We start from the raw sequence: 23,683 nt of genomic DNA, 5'->3' as shown, positions 1-23,683 counted from the left end.
CTACAGCAAGAGGCTCTTAATCCTAGGAACTGCACTTATCCTTCCCTTTGACTGAACCTGAACACCCCTTATTCCATGTGTGTTATAAAACCCTCAATTATTTTAACATGCTGGCCGTCTCCCACTAAGGGAAGGTGACCCTCGAATGCAAGCAAGAGATAAATGATAATATACACTTCGAAGGTCCTGGAGGGATTGGTACAGAACCTGCACATGAAAATCACTCCATATGAAAGCAAAAGACTCGGCAGGAGATGCAACATTTCCCCGATGAAAAACAGGGGCGCCACGAGTACACTGAGAGACAACACAGTAAGTGTCTGGGGCCCAAGACTGTTCAATTGCCTCCCAGCATACATGATGGGGGATTACCAATAGACCTCTGGCTGTCTTCAAGAAGGCACTAGAGAGGCACCTAAAGTCAGTACCTGACCAACCGGGCTGTGGTTCGTACGTCAGCTTGTGTGCGACCAGCAGTAACAGCCTGGTTGATCAGACCCTGATCCATCACGAGGCCTGGTCTCGCACCCTCCAAACTGCCAATATCCCAAAAAATCCTCCTTTAAAGTGCAGGCATTGTACTTCCCATTTCCAGTACTCAAGTCCAGCAATATAAAATAACTGGTTTCCCCGAATCCCTTCATTAAATATTACCCTGCTCACACTCCAACAGCTTGTCAGGTCCCAAATACCATTCGTTTCCATTCACTCCTATCTAATATGCTCATGCACCCTTGTTGGAAGTCCAAGCCCCTCGCCCACAAAACGTCCTTTACCCACTCCTTACAACCTTTTTGAGAACGGCTCTTACCCTGCCTTCCTTCCCCTACAGATTTATATGCTCTCCATGTCATTCTACTTTGATCCATTGTCTCTAAACGACCAAACCGCCTCAACAACCCCTCTTCATTTCTCTGACTAATAATTTTATTAACTCTACACCTCCTAATTTCCACACTCTGAATTCTCTGCATAATATTCACACCACACATTGCCCTTAGACAGGACATTTCCACCGCCTCCTCGCTGCAGCATTTACGACCCAAGCTTCACACCCATATAAGAGTGTTGGTACCACTATACCTTCATACATTCCCTTTGCCTCCATAGATAACGTTTTTTTTTTTGTCTCCACAGACACCTCAATGCACCAATCACTTTTTTTCCTTCATCAATTCTATGGTTAACCTCATCCTTCATAAATCCATCCGCTAACACGTCAACTCCCAAATATCTGAAAACATTCACTTCTTCCATATTCCTTCTCTCCAATTTGATATCCAATTTTTCTTTATCTAAATCATGATACCCTCATCACCTTACTCTTTTCCATGTTCACTTTCGACTTTCTACATTTTTAAAACAGTTCATCCTAATTTTCCAATTTGTCTTGTTTTGCACATACATAATGTACATACACACAGGGAGTGAATACAACGAAAAAATTACAGCTACTGTATCATGTAAATATGGTTTAATGAATTTACATGTACCAGGTTGAAGAGATTCACAATCTCAAGTCACTTTTAAATAATTTTCATTGCACCACCACAAGCAGCTGCCTTTGTATGTGAGGATGTTCAGAATTATAAGGGTAATAAAAAACTGACATATACTGAAGGTTGGAATAGATATTTCTCAGCAGCTTAACAGTTAATAGCAGTCTCAGGTCACAGTTTAGTGAAGACAATATGTCTACTACAATAATGCATTAAGATAATATTTGTGGAACAACATATTCATATCCCTATTGTTCAATTATTAATGAATAAGTCATATAGATTTAAGTATAAAAATACATAAGCAAATTTACAGTTAAATTTATGACACAATTTATCTAAGAAAAATAGGTACATGTCTCTTAGCTTCCTGTGTGAACTGTCCTCTTTACTACTGAAATGTCTGCTTAACCATGGATACTCTGACAATCCTGGTATGGAAGGATTTAATGAAGCCAGTTTCATGAGCAAGTGGAAGGTATAGTACGTACACTCTAATGGAGAGGTGGGGCTGTTGTGGATCGAAGTGTCATCTGAATTGTGATGTCCATGGATTTGTGGCAGAACATCTATTGAATAAGTGATGGTGATGTATTTCCATTTTTTAGGCCACTCAACCTTCGTGAATAAAAAAAGACTGATGTGAAAAAAAACAAATAAATAATGATGAAAAGACAACACTTTCAAAATACTGTAGGTGTATGAGTAGTAACAAAATAGTGTAGCTGTATGAGTAGTAACAAAATAGTGTAGCTGTATGAGTAGTAACAAAATAGTGTAGCTGTATGAGTAGTAACAAAATAGTGTAGGTGTATGAGTAGTAACAAAATAGTGTAGGTGTATGAATAGTAACAAAATAGTGTAGGTGTATGAATAGTAACAAAATAGTGTAGCTGTATGAGTAGTAACAAAATAGTGTAGGTGTATGAGTAGTAACAAAATAGTGTAGGTGTATGAATAGTAACAAAATAGTGTAGGTGTATGAATAGTAACAAAATAGTGTAGCTGTATGAGTAGTAACAAAATAGTGTAGGTGTATGAGTAGTAACAAAATAGTGTAGCTGTATGAGTAGTAACAAAATAGTGTAGCTGTATGAGTAGTAACAAAATAGTGTAGCTGTATGAGTAGTAACAAAATAGTGTAGGTGTATGAATAGTAACAAAATAGTGTAGGTGTATGAATAGTAACAAAATAGTGTAGGTGTATGAATAGTAACAAAATAGTGTAGGTGTATGAGTAGTAACAAAATAGTGTAGCTGTACGAGTAGTAACAAAATAGTGTAGCTGTATGAGTAGTAACAAAATAGTGTAGCTGTATGAGTAGTAACAAAATAGTGTAGCTGTATGAGCAGTAACAAAATAGTGTAGGTGTATGAATAGTAACAAAATAGTGTAGCTGTATGAGCAGTAACAAAATAGTGTAGGTGTATGAGTAGTAACAAAATAGTGTAGGTGTATGAGTAGTAACAAAATAGTGTAGGTGTATGAGCAGTAACAAAATAGTGTAGCTGTATGAGCAGTAACAAAATAGTGTAGGTGTATGAGCAGTAACAAAATAGTGTAGGTGTATGAGTAGTAACAAAATAGTGTAGGTGTATGAGTAGTAACAAAATAGTGTAGGTGTATGAGTAGTAACAAAATAGTGTAGCTGTATGAGCAGTAACAAAATAGTGTAGGTGTATGAGCAGTAACAAAATAGTGTAGCTGTATGAGCAGTAACAAAATAGTGTAGGTGTATGAGTAGTAACAAAATAGTGTAGCTGTATGAGCAGTAACAAAATAGTGTAGGTGTATGAGCAGTAACAAAATAGTGTAGCTGTATGAGCAGTAACAAAATAGTGTAGGTGTATGAGCAGTAACAAAATAGTGTAGGTGTATGAGTAGTAACAAAATAGTGTAGGTGTATGAGTAGTAACAAAATAGTGTAGGTGTATGAGTAGTAACAAAATAGTGTAGGTGTATGAGCAGTAACAAAATAGTGTAGCTGTATGAGCAGTAACAAAATAGTGTAGGTGTATGAGCAGTAACAAAATAGTGTAGGTGTATGAGTAGTAACAAAATAGTGTAGGTGTATGAGTAGTAACAAAATAGTGTAGGTGTATGAGTAGTAACAAAATAGTGTAGCTGTATGAGCAGTAACAAAATAGTGTAGGTGTATGAGCAGTAACAAAATAGTGTAGCTGTATGAGCAGTAACAAAATAGTGTAGGTGTATGAGTAGTAACAAAATAGTGTAGGTGTATGAGTAGTAACAAAATAGTGTAGGTATATGAGTAGTAACAAAATAGTGTAGGTGTATGAGTAGTAACAAAATAGTGTAGCTGTATGAGCAGTAACAAAATAGTGTAGGTGTATGAGTAGTAACAAAATAGTGTAGCTGTATGAGCAGTAACAAAATAGTGTAGCTGTATGAGTAGTAACAAAATAGTGTAGCTGTATGAGTAGTAACAAAATATACTGAGGTAACAAACAATAATCTTCAATTAATTTCCTTTCCCTAGTGTACTATCCAGTTTTATATGAAACAAGAACTACTACAAACTGTAATTATCAGATTATAAAAATTATATAAAAAAAAATAGAGAAAAAAAGTTATATTGGGAAGACTTCTACAAGCGGCAGGACTCCATGTTGCCATCAGGTGAGCATCCAGTGCCAACTTTGTGCCATTTATCTCAATAAGTACTGACCCTAATTTTTTTTTTTTTTTGGTCTTATCACACACAGAAAATTACTCTCTTTAATGCTTTATCTGTCCAAATGTAGATCTATGTTCTTACCGCTAGCGCTCCAAACGTAGACCTACATTTTAATTTTCCTGCCTCCAAATTTGGCACGATTGGCCTAAGATGCCTGGTCAGCATAGAATGGGTCTTAACCCTCAATGTGTGCTGTACCCTGTGGGAGCACCAGTTCCACTGAGCACCAGAAAGAACAAACTGCACAACAAACACTAAGGATTCACTGATGTCATGTCGTATTAACACGACTTTTAAGAGGAAAGTTTCATCCTGCCAGAATGTACCATAACATATGTCCTAAGTAAAAAGAAACAATTCTGGAACTGTAATTTCAGCAGGCTGGCTGGCCAGCTGGCTGGCAGATTGGCTGTCTGTATCTCTGTCTGTCTGTATCTATCTCTAGCTATGTCTGTCTCTTCATCTGTCTCTATCTCACAAGAACACATAGTAAATACAATTATACATAGTGTAAATTACCTATGATAACCTAAAAAATCCAGACAAAGTACTATACTGAGCTTGTAGAAAGTGATCGTGTGTAATACCAGCTGGTTCATGAGCAACTATGAGACAGACAGATAGACAGACACAGACAGACAGACATGTTTATGTGCAAGAGTGAAAACAAATAAATTGAAGGGTCATCAAATGTCACCACTGTCATTCGCAGAGAGATAAGACATGCTCATCAAATGTCACCACTGTCATTTGTGGGGTGATAAGATGACACTCATTAGTGTCAACAGTGGAGTGAAGAGATAAGTGACACACACTTATATCAAGCTTCAAGGAAACTTAGTAGTAGTAGTAGTAGTAGTAGTAGTAGTAGTAGTAGTAGTAGTAGTAGTAGTAGTAGTAGTAGTAGTAGTAGTAGTAGTAGTAGTAGTAGTAGTAGTAGTAGTAGTAGTAGTAGTAGTAGTAGTAGTAGTAGTAGTAGTAGTAGTAGTAGTAGTAGAACTACTACAAATTGTCATTATCAGAACATAAAAACTATACGTATTAAAAAAATGAGAAAAAAAGGTATATCGGCAACACATCTGAAAGTGGCAGCGCTTCACGTTGCCATCAGATGAGTGACAAGCGACAACTTTGCGGCTTTACATCTCTTAAGTACTTACTCAAGAATTTTTTTTTTTTACATTACTTTGTGTAAAAAAACAAAGTCCTCTTCATTAACCCTTTGACTGTTTACGTCTTATATATACTAGCGGCTTTAAATGAAGCGGGAGAAAGCTGGTAGGCCCACATGTGAGAGAATGGATCTATGTGGTCAGTGTGCACCACATAAAAAAATCCTGCAGTACGCAGTGTGTAATGAGAAAAAAACAACTGACCGTTTTTTTGGATTAAAACGTCGACTTTGAGGTGTATTTTCGTATAGTATTTATCGTTGTATTCTCGTTTTCTTGGTCTCAGGTGATAAAATGGAAAACATATTACAGAAATAGAGATGATTTTGATTACTTTCACGATGAAAACTACCTTGAAATTGAGCTCAAAGTAGCGGAAATGTTCGATTTTTACCAATGTTCAGGAGTAAGCAAATCACACCACACGTCCAATACACATCAACTGGGGAGTCTAATATTCTTTCACTAGTGCACTGATATTATTTATACCATTTTTACAATAATGCAGTAGTCTGCATAACAGTAAATTTTGTATTTTTTTGTATAAAAATCAAAATAGAAAGCAATAGTAATATAAGAGAGGCCTAGAGACGTGACTAATGAACAGAGGATATGTTATTTTAGTGCCAAGAATGTCTACATTGTTTATTCTGGGCCCTATTTTGAAATTGGCATATTTTTTAATTTGCGTGAAATTGGCCAAATTGCCAATTTCTGACCACTATATTGGGTAGTTCAAATCGGTAAATGGGCGGTTTCTTGTACTCAACTGATGAATAAAATGGAGTTCTAAAGAAATAGCTATGAGTTTGGTCAACTGGAACAACGGAATTGGCTAAAAATAGTGCTCAAAGTCGGCGAAATCGCCAATACGTATATGTCGCCGAGACCGCTAACTTCGCGGGAGCGTAATTCCGTGAGCTTTCGACCAAATTTCGTACTTTTGGTGTCATTACCATCGGGAAAAGATTCTCTATCATTTCATAAGAAAAAATATTTTTTGTTTTTTCCAAAAATTTATCGACATAGAATGACAGTTTCAGAAAGGGGCAGCAACAGTCAAAGGGTTACACAAAAAAATGTTTTTTTTTTTATTTTTCAAAATACAGTGGAACCTTGACTTACGAGTGTCCCAACATACGAGTTTTTTGAGATACAAGCCGGTACTGGGTCAATTTTTTTCTCTGAGTTACAAGCCAGCATTTGAGTTATGAGCCAGCTCCCCCTCCCCCTCAACCCAAAATCTGGACACCTCGCTTGTTTATCTATGACTTCATGCTTTCATGGAAATCATTCTCTTTTTCTTCTCAGCAGTGTCCTTTACACTTACTTTCTTAGGACCCATGCTTAGAAAAACAAAATTTGGCCAAATGACTTAAAAATGTAAGCAAAGCCAGAGAGAAGTGCTCCAACAGCGAGGTAAACAGTGCACTGAGTTGGCGGCGTTCGTTATAATAATAAAAATAATTATTATTATTATTAGTTATTATTAATTTAAGTAACTAGAGCTTTGTAGATGAATGGTTCAGAGAACCGACATGTTGATAAATTAGACACATTTGCAACTCTTGGGTATCTTTATTGAGGAAACGTTTCGCCACACAGTGGCTTCATCAGTCCATACAAAGGAGAATCTTGAAGAACAGGAGGAGAATGAGGTAATCAGTCCCTCAACCTTGAGTCGATGTGGTCAGTCCATCAATCTTGAACAGAATACGGCATACGTGCTGAGAAGGAGCTTATAAACCGGGGAGGGTTTAGAGGGTTGCCAGGGAGGGGGGGAGGGTTGCCCAAGGAGGGTGGGAGGGTTGCCCAGGGAGGCGGGGAGGGTTGCCGAGGGAGGCGGGGAGGGTTGCCGAGGGAGGGGGGGAGGGTTGCCCAGGGAGGGGGGGGAGGGTTGCCCAGGGAGGGTGGGAGGGTTGCCCAGGGAGGGTGGGAGGGTTGCCCAGGGAGGGGGGAGGGTTGCCCAAGGATGGGGGGAGAGTTGCCCAGGGAGGGGGGGAGGGTTGCCCAGGGAGGGTGGGAGTGTGGCCCAGGGAGGGTTTAGAGGGTTGCCAGGGAGGGTGGGAGGGTTGCCCAGGGAGGGGGGGAGGGTTGCCCAAGGAGGGTGGGAGGGTTGCCCAGGGAGGGTGGGAGGGTTGCCCAGGGAGGGGGGAGGGTTGCCCAAGGATGGGGGGAGAGTTGCCCAGGGAGGGGGGGCGGGTTGCCCAGGGAGGGGGGGAAGGTTGCCCAGGGAGGGAGGGAGGGTTGCCCAGGGAGGGAGGGAGGGTTGCCCAGGGAGGGGGGGAGGGTTTCCCAAGGAGGGTGGGTGGGTTGCCCTGGGAGGGGAGGAGGGTTGCCCAAGGAGGGGGGAAGGATCGCCCAGGGAGGGTGGGAGGGTTGCCCAGGGAGGGGGGAGGGTTGCCCAGGGAGGGGGGAGGGGGGGAGGGTTGCCCAGGGAGGGGGGAGGGGGGGAGGGTTGCCCGGGAGGGGGGGAGGGTTGCCAAAGGAGGGTGGGAGGGTTGCCCTGGGAGGGGGGAGGGGGGGAGGGTTGCCCGGGAGGGGGGGAGGGTTGCCAAAGGAGGGTGGGAGGGTTGCCCTGGGAGGGGAGGAGAGTTGCCCAGGGAGGAGGGGAGGGTTACCCTGTGAGGGGAGGAGAGTTGCCCAGGGAGGGGGGGAGGGTTGCCCAGGGAGGGGGGGAGGGTTGCCCAGGGAGGGGGGGAGGGTTGCCCAGGGAGGGGGGGAGGGTTGCCCAAGGAGGGTGGGAGGGTTGCCCAGGGAGGATGGAGGGTGGCCCATGGAGGGTGGGAGGGTTGCCCAGGGAGGGAGGAGGGTTGCCCAGGGAGGGGGGGAGGGTTGCCCAGGGAGGGGGGAGGGTTGCCCAGGGTGGGGGGAGGGTTGCCCAGGGAGGGTGAGAGGGTTGCCCAGGGAGGGGGGGAGGGTTGCCCATGGAGGGTGGGAGGGTTACCCAGGGAGGGGGGGAAGGTTGCCCAGGGAGGGGGGGAGGGTTGCTCAGGGAGGGGGGGAGGGTTGCCCAGGGAGGGGGGGAGGGTTGCCCAGGGAGGGTGGGAGGGTTACCCAGGGAGGGTGGGAGGGTTGCCCAGGGAGGGTGGGAGGGTTGCCCAGGGAGGGTGGGAGGGTTGCCCTGGTAGGGGGGGAGGGTTGCCCAGGGAGGGTGGGATGTTCATCTTGTCAGACACTGCAACACATGGCCTCTTGGTACAGAAAACGCCTTAGACAACCCTTTCAAGTGAGAACTGTTGGATCTGAGAGGGACCTGACCTCTCAGTGGCTACATTCTCACTACTACTGGTACTACTACTCTGCACCTCTCCTTCCGACAGTATTTAAGCCTCTGCACTGTCGCTTGATCTTCAGATAGTTCCTGACTATGGAACTGAACTTCTCCAGGCCGAGGGACTGACAACCTCAAATTCTAGGACTTCAAGGGTGATGGACTGATTACATCGTCTTCACATCTCTACTGTTCCTGCCTACTTTCTGTATTCGACTGAAGAAGCCTACTGTGTAGGCGAAACGTTTCAGAATAAAGTTGCCTAACTGTTGCCTATGTGTCTTACCTACCAACCTGTCAGTATTATATACCATTGTGATGTTCATCTTGTCAGACACTGCAACACATGGCCTCTTGGTACAGAAAACGCCTTAGACAACCTTTTCAAGTGAGAACTGTTGGATCTGAGAGGGACCTGACCTCTCAGTGGCTACATTCTCACTACTACTACTACTACTCTGCACTGTCGCTTGATCTTCAGATAGTTCCTGACTATGGAACTGAACTTCTCCATGCCGAGGGACTGACAACCTCAAATTCTACGACTTCAAGGGTGATGGACTGATTACATCGTCTTCACATCTCTACTGTTCCTGCCTACTTTCTGTATTCGACTGAAGAAGCCTACTGTGTAGGCGAAACGTTTCGGAATAAAGTTGCCTAACTGTTGCCTATGTGTCTTACCTACCAATATGCAGGTTACATATACAATCGACCCCGGTTATCGTAATTAATCCATTCCAGAGAGAGTGACTAAACCCAATTTCCAAATTCATTTTTCCTATAAGAAATACAGTGGACCCCCGGTTATTGGCAGTAATCCATTCCAGAAGGTCAGCCAATACCGAAATGGCCGATAAACGAATTAATATTTCCCATAAGAATTAATGGAAATACAATTAATTCGTTCCAAACAAAAATATATATTTTTTAACAATTACGTAAGTACATGTATAAAAAAAAAAATACTTTCATCAAAAGATTTTGCAGATATACGTACACATTAAATATTATGTAGGTAGTAGGTTGGTAGACAGCAACCACCCAGGGAAGTACTGCCAGATGACTGTGAAACAGAAACCTGTAACCGTTTTACATGATGGTAGGATTGCTGGTGTCTTTTTCTGTCTCATAAACATGCTAGATAACAGGGATATCTTGCTACTCCTACTTACACTTTGGTCACAGACACGCACATGCATATATATATACATACATCTAGGTTTTTCCTCCTTTTTCTAAATAGTTCTTGTTCTTCTTTATTTCTTCTATTGTCCATGGGGAAGTGGAAAAGAATCTTTCCTCCGTAAGCCATGCATGTCGTATGAGGCGACTAAAATGCAGGGAGCAATGGGCTAGTAACCCCTTCTCCTGTAGACATTTACTAAAAAAGAGAAGAGGAAAAACTTTATAAAACTGGGATGCTTAAATGTGCGTGGATGTAGTGCGGATGACAAGAAACAGATGATTGCTGATGTAATGAATGAAAAGAAGTTGGATGTCCTGGCCCTAAGCGAAACAAAGCTGAAGGGTGTAGGAGAGTTTCGGTGGGGAGAAATAAATGGGATTAAATCTGGAGTATGTGAGAGAGTTAGAGCTAAGGAAGGGGTAGCAATAATGTTGAAGGATCAGTTATGGAAGGAGAAAAGAGAATATGAATGTGTAAATTCAAGGATTATGTGGATTAGAGTAAAAGGTTGGATGCGAAAAGTGAGTCATAATAAGCGTGTATGCACCTGGAGAAGAGAGGAATGTAGAGGAGAGAGAGAGATTTTGGGAGATGTTAAGTGAATGTATAGGAGCCTTTGAACCAAGTGAGAGAGTAATTGTGGTAGGGGACCTGAATGCTAAAGTAGGAGAAACTTTTAGAGAGGGTGTGGTAGGTAAGTTTGGGGTGCCAGGTGTAAATGATAATGGGGGACCTTTGATTGAACTTTGTATAGAAACGAGTTTAGTTATAGGTAATACATTTCAAGAAAAAGAGGATAAATAAATATACAAGATATGATGTAGGGCAAAATGACAGTATTGTAATAAAGTTGGTAGAATTACCGACAATATGTAAAGTAAAAGGACACAAGTGCAACTAATGTGACATTTTATTGTGGCAACGTTTCGCTCTCCAGGAGCTTTGTCAAGCCATTACAAACAATACATGGACACAAAGGGTATATAAAGGCTCAGAGTGAGGTGCAATACTAGTGAGGTACCATTTCGATGTTCACTAGTGGTAGTAGTAGTAGTAGTAGTGACAAAGTAATACAATATGGTAGAGCAATTAATTCGTACGTACATGAGTAAAAGCTATTACTTGTTATCCAAGTAATAGCTTTTACTCATGTACGAATTAATTGCTCTACCATATTGTATTACTTTTGTCACTACTACTACTACTACTACCACTAGTGAACATTGAAATGGTACCTCACTAGTATTGCACCTCACTCTGAGCCTTTATATACCCTCTGTGTCCGTGTATTGTTTGTATGGCTTGATAAAGCTCCTGGAGAGCGAAACGTTGCCACAATAAAATGTCACATTAGTTGCACTTGTGTCCTTTTACTTTACAAAATGACAGTAGTTTGTTGGACTATGTATTGGTAGATAAAAGACTACTGAATAGACTTCAAGATGTACATGTTTATAGAGGGGCCACAGACATATCAGATCACTTTTTAGTTGTAGCTACAGTGAGAGTAAAAGGTAGATGGGATACAAGGAAAATAGAAGCAACAAGTAAGAGAGAGGTGAAGGTGCATAAACTAAAAGAGGAGGCAGTTAGGGTAAGATATAAACAACTATTGGAGAATAGATGGGCTAGCGAGAGTACAGTGGACCCTCGCCTAACGATATTAATCCGTTCCTGAAAACTCATCGTTTGATGAAATTATCATTAGCCGAATTAATTTTCCCCAAAAGAAAAATGGAAATCAAATTAATCCATTCCTGACGCCCCAAGGTATGAAAAAAAAAAAAATTTACCACGCGAAATATACATTTTCCTACACACAAACAGAAGATATGCACAATTACTACTGTACTAAATAAAGAATACATGACACTTACCTTTACTGAAGATTTGGTGATGATTGATGGGATGGGAGGAGAGGAGATGGTGGAAGTTGTTATTGTTTGTAAGGGGACTCCCCTTCCATGAGGACTTGAGGTAGCAAGTCCTTTTTCGGAGTTACTTCCATTCTTCTTTTAATGCCACTAGGACCAGCTTGAGAGTTACTGGACCTATGTCGCACAACAAATCTGTCCATAGAGCTCTGTACCTCGCGTTCCTTTAAGATTTTCCTAAAATAGGCCACAACATTGTCATTGTACAGGTTGCCAACACGGCTTGCAATAGCTGTGTCAGGGTGATTTTCATCCATAAAAGTTTGCATACATTTCCTTAATCTTTGAAGTAGGCAACTTCTTCAATTTCTCTCTCCCCTCCTCTGAAGCAGTTTCCTCAGGTCTGGCCTCTTGCTGTTGCAGATGCTCTTGCAGCTCATCAGTGGTTAGTTCTTCATCGTTGGCCTCCACCAACTCTTACACATCCTCCCCACTAACCTTCAACCCCAAGGACTTCCCCAATGCCACAACAGAATCCACAACTGGCATAGGCTTCTCAGGGTTAGCCCCAAACCCTTCAAAATCCCTCTCTTCTACACATTCTGGCCACAATTATCTCCAAGCAGAGTTCAAGGTCCTTTTAGTCACTCCCTCCCAAGCCTTACCTATAAGGTTTTCACAACTGAGGATACTAAAGTGATCTTTCCAAAACTCTCATAGGGTCAATCGAGTGTCTGAGGTCACTTCAAAGCACTTTTGAAACAGCTTTTGTGTAGAGCTTTTTTAAATGACCTGCTGGTCCATGGGCTGCAGGAGAAGAGTGGTATTAGGAGGCAAAAACTTGACCTTAGTGAAGCTCATGTTCCCAGAAATTCACTCTGCCAAGTCTGAAGGATGACCAGGAGCACTGTCTAATACCAAGAGGCACTTATCCCTTTGGGGGTTTCAGACGTACTTGTTCGGCTTACGACCCAGGGTTTTTGACGTACTAGTACGCCTAAATTATAGCGCCCTCAAATCTAGTGAAAGAAAGCTGGTAGGCCTACATATGAAAGAATGGGTCTATATGGTCAGTGTGCACAGTATAAAAAAAAATCCTGAAGCACACAGTGCGTAATGAGAAAAAAAAAACTTTGACCGTGTTTTTGGATTAAAACAGTGACTTTGCACTGTATTTTCGTATGGTATTTATTGTTGTATTCTAGTTTTCTTGGTCTCATTTTATAGAATGGAAGACATATTACAGAAATTGGGGTGATTTTGACTGGTTTTACAATGAAAAGTACCTTGAAATTGAGCTCAAATTAGCAGAAATGCTCGATTTTTACCAAAGTTCAAAAGTAAACAAATCATGCCAAGCGTCCAATATACATTAACTGGTGAGTCTAACATTCTTTCACAAGAGCGATGATATTATTTATACCATTTCTACACTAATGTAGTAGTCTGCATAACAGTAAATCTTCTATTTTTTTTAAGAATAAAAATTCAAAGTGGAAAGCCAAAGAAATATAAGAGGGGCCTGGGAATGTGACTAACAAACAGAAAACTTCTTATTTTAGTGCCAGGAATGTCTTTCTTGTTTATTCTGAACCCTATTCGGAAATTGGCATCTTTTGAAATTTGTGTGAAATTGGCAAAATTGCTAAATTCTGACCACTTCATTGGATAGTTGAAATTGGTAAATGGGTGTTTCTTGTACTCATCCGATAGAAAAAATGGAGTTCTATCGAAATAGTTATGATTTTTGTCGACTAGTACACTGGAATTGGCCGAAAATAGGGCTCAAAGTGGGCAAAATCGCCGATGTTTACGGATCGGCGAGACCGTTAACTTCGCAAAAGCATAATTCCTTAAGTTTTCCATCAAATTTCATACTTTTAGTGTCATTATGATCGGGAAAAGATTCTCTATCTTTTCGTAAGAAGTTTTTTTTTTTTTTTTTTAAATTTGGCCGACCCTAAGAACAAGTCTCTGAGAGGGCCTGTCGACCCCCAAAGGGTTAAGGTCCAATTTATTTTCCAGGAGGTAATTTTTCACAGTGGGAGCAAACTCATGGTGAAACCAGTTATAGAGAAAGTCCCTAGTGACCCATGCCTTACTGTTTGCCCTCCACATCACACACAAATTAGCCCTGAGGACATTGTTTTGCCTGAACATTCTGGGAGTTTCAGAGTGATACACCAATAAAGGTTTCACTTTGCAATCACCACTAGCATTACCACATAACAAAAGTGTAAGCCTGTTTTTCATAGGCTAATGTCCTGGGAGTGCCTTTTCTTCCTGAGTAATGTAGGTCCAGTTTGGCATTTTCTTCCAAAACAGGCCTGTTTCGTCAATTAAACACTTGTTGGTTTTTCAATCCTTCAGCATCTATGTACTCCTTGAATTCCTGCACATATTTTTCAGCCGCTTTTTGGTCCAAACTGGCAGCCTCACCATGCCTTATCACACTATGTATGCCACTACGATTCTTAAATCTCTCAAACCAACCTTTGCTGGCCTTAAATTCACTCACATCACCACTAGTTGCTGGCATTTTTTAAATTAAATCGTCATGCAACTTTCTAGCCTTTTCACATATGATCGCTTGAGAGATGCTATCTCATGCTATCTGTTTTACGATTATACACATCAATAACAGTCTCTCAACATCTTTGAGTACTTGTGATCTCTGTTTCGAAAGCAAACTTGCACCTTTTGCAAGAACAGCTTCCTTGATTGCCATTTTGTTGGCCAAGATAGTAGCAATGGTTGGTTGGGGTTTGGTATACAACCTGGCCAGCTCCGAGACATGCACACCACTTTCGTACTTTGCAATTATCTCTTTCTTAATTTCCATACTAATTCTCACCCTTTTTACCACAGGGTTGGCACTAGAGGTTTCTTGGGGCCCATGGTGACTTATTTTGCAGTTACAAGCACTAAAACAATGGGATAATGTGAAATGTACCGAATGTATGCGTAGATGCGACCGCAATGGCTGGCTTGTAGACAATGGCACCCATGGGGCAGCTGAGCCACACTCAGGCCACATGTGGGATGCGTACTGGACGAATCACATTGAGCGAGTTTTTTGTTACGCGGGCCAAAATTTTTACAAACACTTTGTTAGGCGGATTTAACGTTATGCGATGCGTTCGTCAGGCGAGGGTCCACTGTGTAGGCAATGGGGTTGAAGATGTATGGGGTAGGTTTAAAAATGTAGTGTTCGAGTGTTCAGCAGAAGTTTTTGGGTACAAGAAAGTGGGTGCGGGAGGGAAGAAGAGCGACTGGTGGAACAATGATGTAAAGAGAGTAGTAAGAAAGAAAAAGTTAGCATATGAGAGGTTTTTACAAAGTAGAAGTGATGCCTAGGGAACAAATGGATTTGAAAGTTAAAAATAGGAGAGTTATTAACCCTTTGAGGGTTTCAGCCATACTAGTACGGTTTACGACCCAGGGTTTTTCATGTACTAGTACGCCTAAATTCTAGCGCCCTCAAATCTAGTGAGAGAAAGCTGGTAGGCCTACATATGAAAGAATGGGTCTATGTGGTCACTGTGCGCAGTATAAAAAAATCCAGCAGCACACAGTGTGCAATGAGAAAAAAAAAAACTCTGACCCTGTTTTTGGAATAAAACAGCGAATTTGCACTGTATTTTCGCATGGTATTTATTGTTGTATTCTAGTTTTCTTGGTCTCATTTTATAGAATGGAAGACATATTACAGAAATTGAGATGATTTTTGAATGGTTTTACAATGAAAAGTACCTTGAAATTGAGTGCAAAGTAGCCGAAATGTTCGATTTTTATCTAAGTTCAAAAGTAAACAAATCATGCCAAGCGTCCAAAACACATCAACTGGTGAGTCTAATATTCTTTCACAAGTGCGCTGATATTATTTATACTATTTCTACACTAATGCAGTAGTTTGCATAACAGTAAATCTTCTATTTTTTGTAAGAATAAAAATTCAAAGTGGAAAGCCAAAGAATATAAGAGGGGCCTGGGGATGTGACTAACAAACAGAGAACTTGTTATTTTAGTGCCAGGAATACCTTTCTTGTTTATTCTGGACCTTATTCGGAAACTGGCATCTTTTGAAATTTGTGTGAAATTGGCAAAAATTTTTAACTCTGACCACTTTATTGGATAGTTGAAATTGGTAAATGGGTGATTTCTTGAACTCATTCGATAGAAAAAATGGAGTTCTATCGAAATAGTTGATTTTTGTCGACTAGTACATTGGAATTGGCCGAAAATAGGGCTCAAAGTGGGCAAAATCGGTGATGCGTAAACATCGTCGAGACCGCTAACTTCGTGAGAGCATAATTCTGTAAGTTTTCAATCAAATTTCCTACTTTTGGTGTCATTATGATTGGGAAAAGATTCTCTATCTTTTCACAAGAAAAATAATTTTTTTTTTTCTGGGGAAATTTGGCCGACCCTGAGAACAAGTCTCGGAGAGGGCCTGTCGACCCTCAAAGGGTTAAATGGAGGGTTAGAGGTATCAGGAAGATGGAGGGAATATTTTGAGGAATTGTTAAATGTTGATGAAGATAGGGAACCTGTGATTTCATGTATAGGGCAAGGAGGAATAACATCTTGTAGGAGTGAGGAAGAGCCAGTTGTGAGTGTGGGGGAAGTTCGTGAGGCCGTGGGTAGAATGAAAAGGGGTAAGGCAGCTGGGATTGATGGGATAAAGATAGAAATGTTGAAAGCAGGTGGGGATATAGTTTTGGAGTGGTTGGTGCTATTATTTAAAAAATGTATGTTAGAGGGTAAAGTACCTAGGAATTGGCAGAGAGCATGCATAGTTCCTTTGTATAAAGGCAAAGGGGATAAAAGAGAGTGCAAAAATTATAGGAGAATAAGTTTGCTGAGTATATCTGGTAAAGTGTATGGTAGAGTTATTATTGAAAGAATTAAGAGTAAGACAGAGAGTAGGATAGCAGATGAACAAGGAGGCTTTATAAAGGTAAGGGGTGTGTAGACCACGTGTTTACAATGAAATATATAGGTGAACAAAATTTAGATAAGGCTAAAGAGGTTTTTGTGGCATTTATGGATTTGGAAAAGGCATATGACAGGGTGGATAGGGGAATATGGGCAATGTGGCAGATGTTGCAGGTGTATGGTGTAAGAGGTAGGTTACTGAAAGCAGTGAAGAGTTTTTACGAGGATAGTGAGGCTCAGATTATGTAGGAGAGAGGGAGATTATTTCCCAGTAAAAGTAGGCCTTAGACAAGGATGTGTGATGTCACCATGGCTGTTCAATATATTTATAGATGGGGTAGTAAGAGAAGTAAATGTAAGGGTCTTGGCAAGAGGTGTGGAGTTAAAAGATAAAGAATCAAACACAAAGTGGGAGTTGTCACAGTTGCTCTTTGCTAATGACACTGTGCTTTTGGGAGATTCTGAAGAGAAGTTGCAGAGGTTTGTGGATGAATTTGGTAGGGTATGTAAAAGAAGAAAATTAAAATTGAATACAGGAAAGAGTAAGGCGATGAGGATAACAAAAAGATTAGGAGTTGAAAGATTGGATATCAGATTGGAGGGAGAGAGTATGGAGGAAGTATTCAGATATTTAGGAGTGTACTTGTCAGCAGATGTGTCTATGAAGGATAAAGTGAATCATAGAATTGATGAGGGAAAAAGGGTGAGTGGTGAACTTAGGAGTCTGTGGAGACAAACAACTTTGTCCGTGGAAGCAAAGAGGGGAATGTGTGAGAATATACTAGTTATACCAACACTCCTATATGGGTGTGAAGTATTGGTGATAAATGTTGCAATGAGGAGAAGGCTGGAGGCAGTGGGGATGTCATGTCTGAGGGCAATGTGTGGTGTGAATATAATGCAGAGAATTTGTAGCTTGGAAATTAGGAGAAGGTGCAAGATTACCAAAACTATTATCCAGAGGGCTGAGGAAGGGTTGTTGAGGTGGTTCGGGCATGCAGAGAAATTGGAACAAAACCGAATGACTTCGAGAGAGTATAAATCTGTAGTGGAGGGAAGGCGGGGTAGGGGTCGGCCTAGGAAAGGCTGGAGGGAGGGGGGTAAAGGTGGTTTTGTGTGCGAGGGGCTTGGACTTCCAGCAAGCATGCATGAGCATATTTGTTAGGAGTGAATGGAGTTTACTGGGAGAGGGTTTCGGGGGTCAACGCCCCCGCAGGCCAGTCTGAGACCAGGCCTCATGGTAGAACAGGGTCTGAACAACCAGGCTGTTACTGCTGGACAAACACAAACTGATGTACAAACCACAGCCCGGTTGGTCAGGTACTGACTTTAGGTGCCTCTCCAGTGCCTTCTTGAAGACAGCCAGGGGTCTACTGATAATCCCCCTTATGTATGCTGGGAGGCAATTGAACAGTCTTGGGCCCCGGACACTTATTGTGTTGTCTCTCAGTGTACTCGTGGCACCTCTGCTTTTCATCGGAGGAATGTTGCATCTCCTGCCGAGTCTTTTGCTTTCATAGGGAGTGATTTTCATGTACAGGTTTGGTACCAATCCCTCCAGGACCTTCCAAATGTACAGTGGACCCCCGGTTAACGATTTTAATCCGTGCAAGAGGGCTCATCGTTATGCGAAATAATCGTTATGCGAATGAATTTTCCCCATAAGAAATAATGGAAATAAAATTAATCCGTGCAAGACGCCCAAAAGTATGAAAAAAATTTTTTTTTACCACATGAAATGTTAATTTTAATACACACAAACTGAAAAAGGCATGCACAATTACATGACACTTACTTTTATTGAAGATCTGGTGATGATTGATGGGATGGGAGGAGGGGAGAGCATTATCTTCTTACTGTTTAGAAGGGGAATCCCCTTCCATTAGGACTTGAGGTAGCAAGTCCTTTTCTGGGGTTACTTCCCTTCTTCTTTTAATGCCACTAGGACCAGCTTGAGAGTCACTGGACCTCTGTCGCACAACAAATCTGTCCATAGAGCTCTGTACCTCCCGTTCCTTCAAGACTTTCCTAAAATGGGCCATAACATTGTCATTGAAATAGTCACCAGCACGGCTTGCAACAGCTGTGTCAGGGTGATTTTCATCTATAAAGGTTTGCAGTTCAACCCACTGTGCACACATTTCCTTAATCTTTGAAGTAGGCACAATGGATTCCACAACTGGCATAGGCTTCTCAGGGTTAGCCCCAAACCCTTCAAAATCTTTCTTAATTTCCATACTAATTCTCACCCTTTTTACCACAGGGTTGGCACTAGAAGCTTTCTTGGGGCCCATGGTCACTTATTTTCCAGAAACAGCACCGAAAACACTGTAATAATACGAAATATTCCGAGTGTATGCTTGGATGTTACCGCGGAGGCTGGCTGGTAAACAATGGGACGGCCGGCACATGTGAGGGCACATTGGACGCGTCTCGGACGAAAATCGGTAAGCGGGTTTTTAATCGGTATGCGCGGCAAAAATTTTGCGATAAAAGTAATCGTTATGCGGAAAAATCGCTATGTGATGCCATCGTTATGCGGGGGTCCACTGTATATTATTTTGTATCTCTTTCGCCTGTATTCGAGGGAATACAGATCAAGGACCTTCAACCGTTCCCAGTAGTTTAGGTGCCTTATTGTACTTTTGTGTGCCATGAAAGTTCTTTGTACACTCTCCACGTCTGCAATGTTGCCAGCCTTGAAAAGGGCCTTTAGTGTACAGCAGTATTCCAGCCTAGAGAGCACAAGCGATTTGAAGAGAATCATCATGGGCTTGGCGTCCCTAGTTTTGAAGGTTCTCATTATCCATCCTGTCACTGTCCTAGTGGATGAGGTAGATACATTGTTGTGGTTTTTGAGCGAGATCCTCTGACATTATCACTCCCAGGACCTTCACATTACTCTTCCGCTCTACTGTATGGTTAGAATTTGTCGTATACCCTGAAACATTTTTAATTTCTTCAAGTTTCCCATATCTGAGTAGTTGAAATTTCTCCTCGTTGAACTCCATATTGTTCTGAGTGGCCCATTCAAAGATTTGGTTGATGTCCGCTTGGAGTCTCGTGGTGTCTTTGATGGAGGTTACTGCCATGGTAATCCGGGTGTCATCCGCAAAGGATGACTTACATCTCTATGTCAGAAATGAGGATGAGGAATAGAATGGGAGCAAGTACTGTGCCTTGTGGAATAGAGTTTTTTTTACCATGGCTGCCTGGGATTTTATTCTGTTTAATATTACTCTTTGTGTTCTATTTGTTAGGAAGCTGTAGATCCATCTACCAACTTTTCCCGTTATTCCTTTATCGCGCATTTCGTGTGCTATTACACCATGGTCACACTTGCCGATAGCTTTTGTAAAGTCTGTGTATACATCTGTATTTTGTTTATCCTCTACAGCATCCAGGACCTTGTCATAGTGGTCCAGTAGCTGGGACAGGCAGGAGCAACCTGCTCTAAACCTGTGTTGCCCTGGGTTGTGTAACTGATGGGTATCTAGGTGGTTGGCAATCTTGCTTCTTAGAACCCTCTCAAAGATTTTTATATGGGATGTTAGTGCTATTGGTCTGTAGTTCTTTGCAATTGCTTTACTGTTACCTTTGTGGAGTGGGGCTATGTCTGTTGTTTTTAGTGTGTGTGGGATGACCTGTGTCCATGCTCCCTCTCCATAAAATGCTGAAGGCACAAGATAGGGATAGGGGCTTCTTGCAATTCTTGATAAACAGAGTTCCACAAGTCTAGGCCTGGGGCAGAGTGTATGGGTATGTCATTAATTGCCTCTTCAATATCTTGTGGAGTAGTATGTCACTGATGTCAGCTAGGCCTGTATACCTTGTACATGTACGTGTAGTAAATAAAGATATTATTATTATTTTCTCAGTTGTTTGTTGGGTTATCTTACTCAAACTTGGGCAATGTATGATGGAAAGATACTTCTTAACATAGACCAAAAATGAAAGAAATCAGACCATAAATAGTGGAGTTCACTTCTCAGCCATTAGCGGCCGCTTAGCTGTATATTTTTGTATGTTTTTATGGTTATATTCTCATTTTTTCAGTCTCATTTGATAGAATGAAAGATATATTACAGAAATAGATATGATTTTGATTGCTTTCATGACGGAAAGTACCTTGAAATTGCGCTCACAGTAGCAAAAATGTTCTATTCTTTAGCGAAGCTCAAGAGTAAACAAATGACATCACCGTCCAATACCTGTCCGCCTGCCAGTCCAATACACAGTCAAGAATGGGTTGACATTATTTATACAATTATTACAATAATGCAGCAGTCTGCATAACAGTAAATCTATTTTTTTGTGAATAAAAATTCCAAATGGCAAGCAAGAGTAATATAAGAGGGGCCTGTAGCCGTGACTAATGAACAGAGAAAATGTTATTTTAGTGCCAAGAATGCCTGCATTGTTTATTCTGGACCCTATTTTGAAATTGGCATCTGTTGAAATTTGTGTGAAATCGGCCAAACTGCCAATTTCTGGCCACTTTATTGGGTAGTTGAAATAAGTGAATGGGCAGTTTCTTGTACTCAGTTGACAGACTAGAAGCAAATAAGTTTAATCAGGTATACACAAATACAGTTACATAGATTATCATACATCACAGTGTATGTATAGAGAACCTGGGATAACCCAGAAAAGTCAGACAAAGTGACTTATTTCCAGTACCTGGCTTGGGCTTGCCATATATGATTTTTGGTAAATATTTTTTTTTTCTTGGTTTGTTGGGCTATCTCATTGAAACTTGGGCAATGTATGATGGAAAGATGCTTCTTAATGTACAAAAAAAATAAAAAAGACAGACAATAAATAAGGGAGTTCACTTCTCAGCCATTAGCCGCCTCTTTGCAGTATATTTTCGTATGGTTTTTATGGTTGTATTCTCATTTTTTGGACTCATTTGATAGAATGGAAGATATATTACATAAATAGACATGATTTTGATTGCTTTCATGACGAGAAGTACCTTGAAATTGAGCTCAAAGTAGCAGAAATGTTCGATTTTTGCCGATGTTCAATGAACTTTGTGTAAGTCAAGTTGGTTAATTTTATTAAGTGTATTCTAACCTAACTACTCTGTAATCTGGCAAACTCAGTAATCCAGCACACTACAGGTCCCAATGATGCCAGATTTGTGATGGAGGACACATAGTAAGATGTTTGGGGCAGGAGTTTGGAGATTTTCCAGACATTGGTCAATTTTTTCAAGATGCTCCTGGAATTCTTGGGAAGTTGCATCTGGAGGCTTGTATACTACCACAATGACAAGGTTTTGGTTTTCATTCTTTACCGCCAAAACTTCAACTATATCACTTGAGGTGTTTAGTAGTTCTGTGCAAATGAGCGACTCTGTGACATACAGGCCAACCACCCTTTGTTGCCTGTTTAGTCTGTCGTATCGGAATAGGTTATAACCTGGGATCCATATTTCGTTGTTATAATGATCCTTTATGCGGGTCTCTGTGAATGATGCAAACATTGCATTTGACTCCGTGAGCAGTCCCTTGATGTAAGGAATTTTATTGTTCTTTGACAGCTTTAGACCCTGTATGTTTGCAAAGAAAAATGTCATTGTATTAGTGGAATATAAGGGGGTTTTATTTGCTGGCTTTAATATCTGTTGTTCTGGAATAGAGGTCAATGTCCGTGCCTATTTTATTCATTCTAAAGTATATATCATGCTTCTCTGTTAATTACGTATATTGTTTATCATGTCATATTAGATGAATTTTGATAGAAAAATAAGCCGTAGAGCTGATATTAGCTTATACTGAAATATTTTGTCCTGCTGCTGGGGTGGATTAATGGCATTTCAATTAATTTAAAAGAGGAAAATTGATCTGATATACAAGCAAATTGAGTAACGAGCTAGGTCACAAAACAGATTAAACTCTTAAGTCAAGGTTCCACTGTACTGTCATTATGCCCTATATCATATCTTATATACTCATTTATCTGCTTTTTCTTAACCTTTTCAGGGTCCCCAGGCCTTCTCCCAGCCTTGTCCTCAGGGCCGCCCAAACTACAAAAAAAAAAAAAAAAAAAAAAAAAAAAAAAAACTAATGAAAAGATAGAAAATCTTTTCCCAATCATAATGACACCAAAAGTATGAAATTTGATGGAAAACTTACGGACTTATGCTCTCGCGAAGTTAGCGGTCTCGGCGATGTTTACGCATCGGCGATTTTGCCCACTTTGAGCTCTATTTTCGGCCAATTCCAGTGTGCTTGTCGACAAAAATCATAACTATTTCACTAGAACTCCATTTTTTCTATCGAATGAGTACAAGAAACCACCCATTTACTGATTTCAACTATCCAATACAGTGGTCAGAATTTAGCAATTTTGCCAATTTCACACAAATTTCAAAAGATGCCAATTTCCAAATAGGGTCCAGAATAAACAAGATAGACATTCCTGGCACTAAAATATCATTTCCTCTGTTCATTAGTCACATCCCCACACCCCTCTTACATTTTTTTGCTTTCCACTTTGAACTTTTATTCTAACAAAAAAATAGAAGATTTACTGTTATGCAGACTACTGCATTAGTGTAGAAATGATATAAATAATATCAGTGCACTTGTGAAAGAATATTAGACTCACCAGTTGACGTGTATTGGACGCTTAGCATGATTTGTTTACTTTTGAACTTTGATAAAAATCGAACATTTCTGCTACTTTGAGCTCAATTTCAACGTACTTTTCATTGCAAAACCAGTCAAAATCATCTCAATTTCTGTAATATGTCTTCCATTCTATAAATTGGGACCAGAAAAACTAGAATACAACAATAAACACCTTACGAAAATACAGTGCAAAGTCGCTGTTTTAATCCAAAAACACGGTCAAAGTTTTTTTTTTCTCATTACGCACTGTGTGCTGCAGGATTTTTTTTAAACTGTACACACTGACCACATAGACCCATTCTTTCATATGTAGGCCTACCAGCTTTCTCTCACTAGATTTGAGGGTGCTAGAATTTAGGCGTACTAGTACGTCAAAAACCTTGGTGCATAAACCGTA

At 40.8% G+C, this 23,683-nt stretch overlaps 1 protein-coding gene across 31 annotated transcripts in view; it reads right to left on the bottom strand.

Annotated features, from left to right (window-relative positions):
* Positions 1-1,611: 1,611 nt before the first annotated feature.
* The window catches only part of LOC128690345 (uncharacterized), a 125,990-nt gene continuing 103,918 nt past the window's right edge, over positions 1,612-23,683 (bottom strand). For 23 of the 31 annotated variants that reach the window (XM_070086534.1, XM_070086532.1, XM_070086523.1 and 20 more), the window contains one exon: positions 1,612-2,117. In XM_070086534.1, coding sequence (XP_069942635.1) covers positions 1,755-2,117 — 363 coding nt within the window. In that variant the 3' untranslated portion in view covers positions 1,612-1,754. Of the gene's footprint in view, positions 2,137-23,683 lie in introns of all 31 variants that reach the window. The other 8 variants (XM_070086514.1, XM_070086511.1, XM_070086515.1 and 5 more) reach the window with 5 other exon arrangements.

This window comes from Cherax quadricarinatus, chromosome 19 (genome assembly GCF_038502225.1).
Source record: "Cherax quadricarinatus isolate ZL_2023a chromosome 19, ASM3850222v1, whole genome shotgun sequence".
In the NCBI taxonomy this organism is placed as follows: Eukaryota; Metazoa; Arthropoda; class Malacostraca; order Decapoda; family Parastacidae; genus Cherax; species Cherax quadricarinatus.
This window is presented reverse-complemented; position numbering and strand designations above follow the sequence as displayed.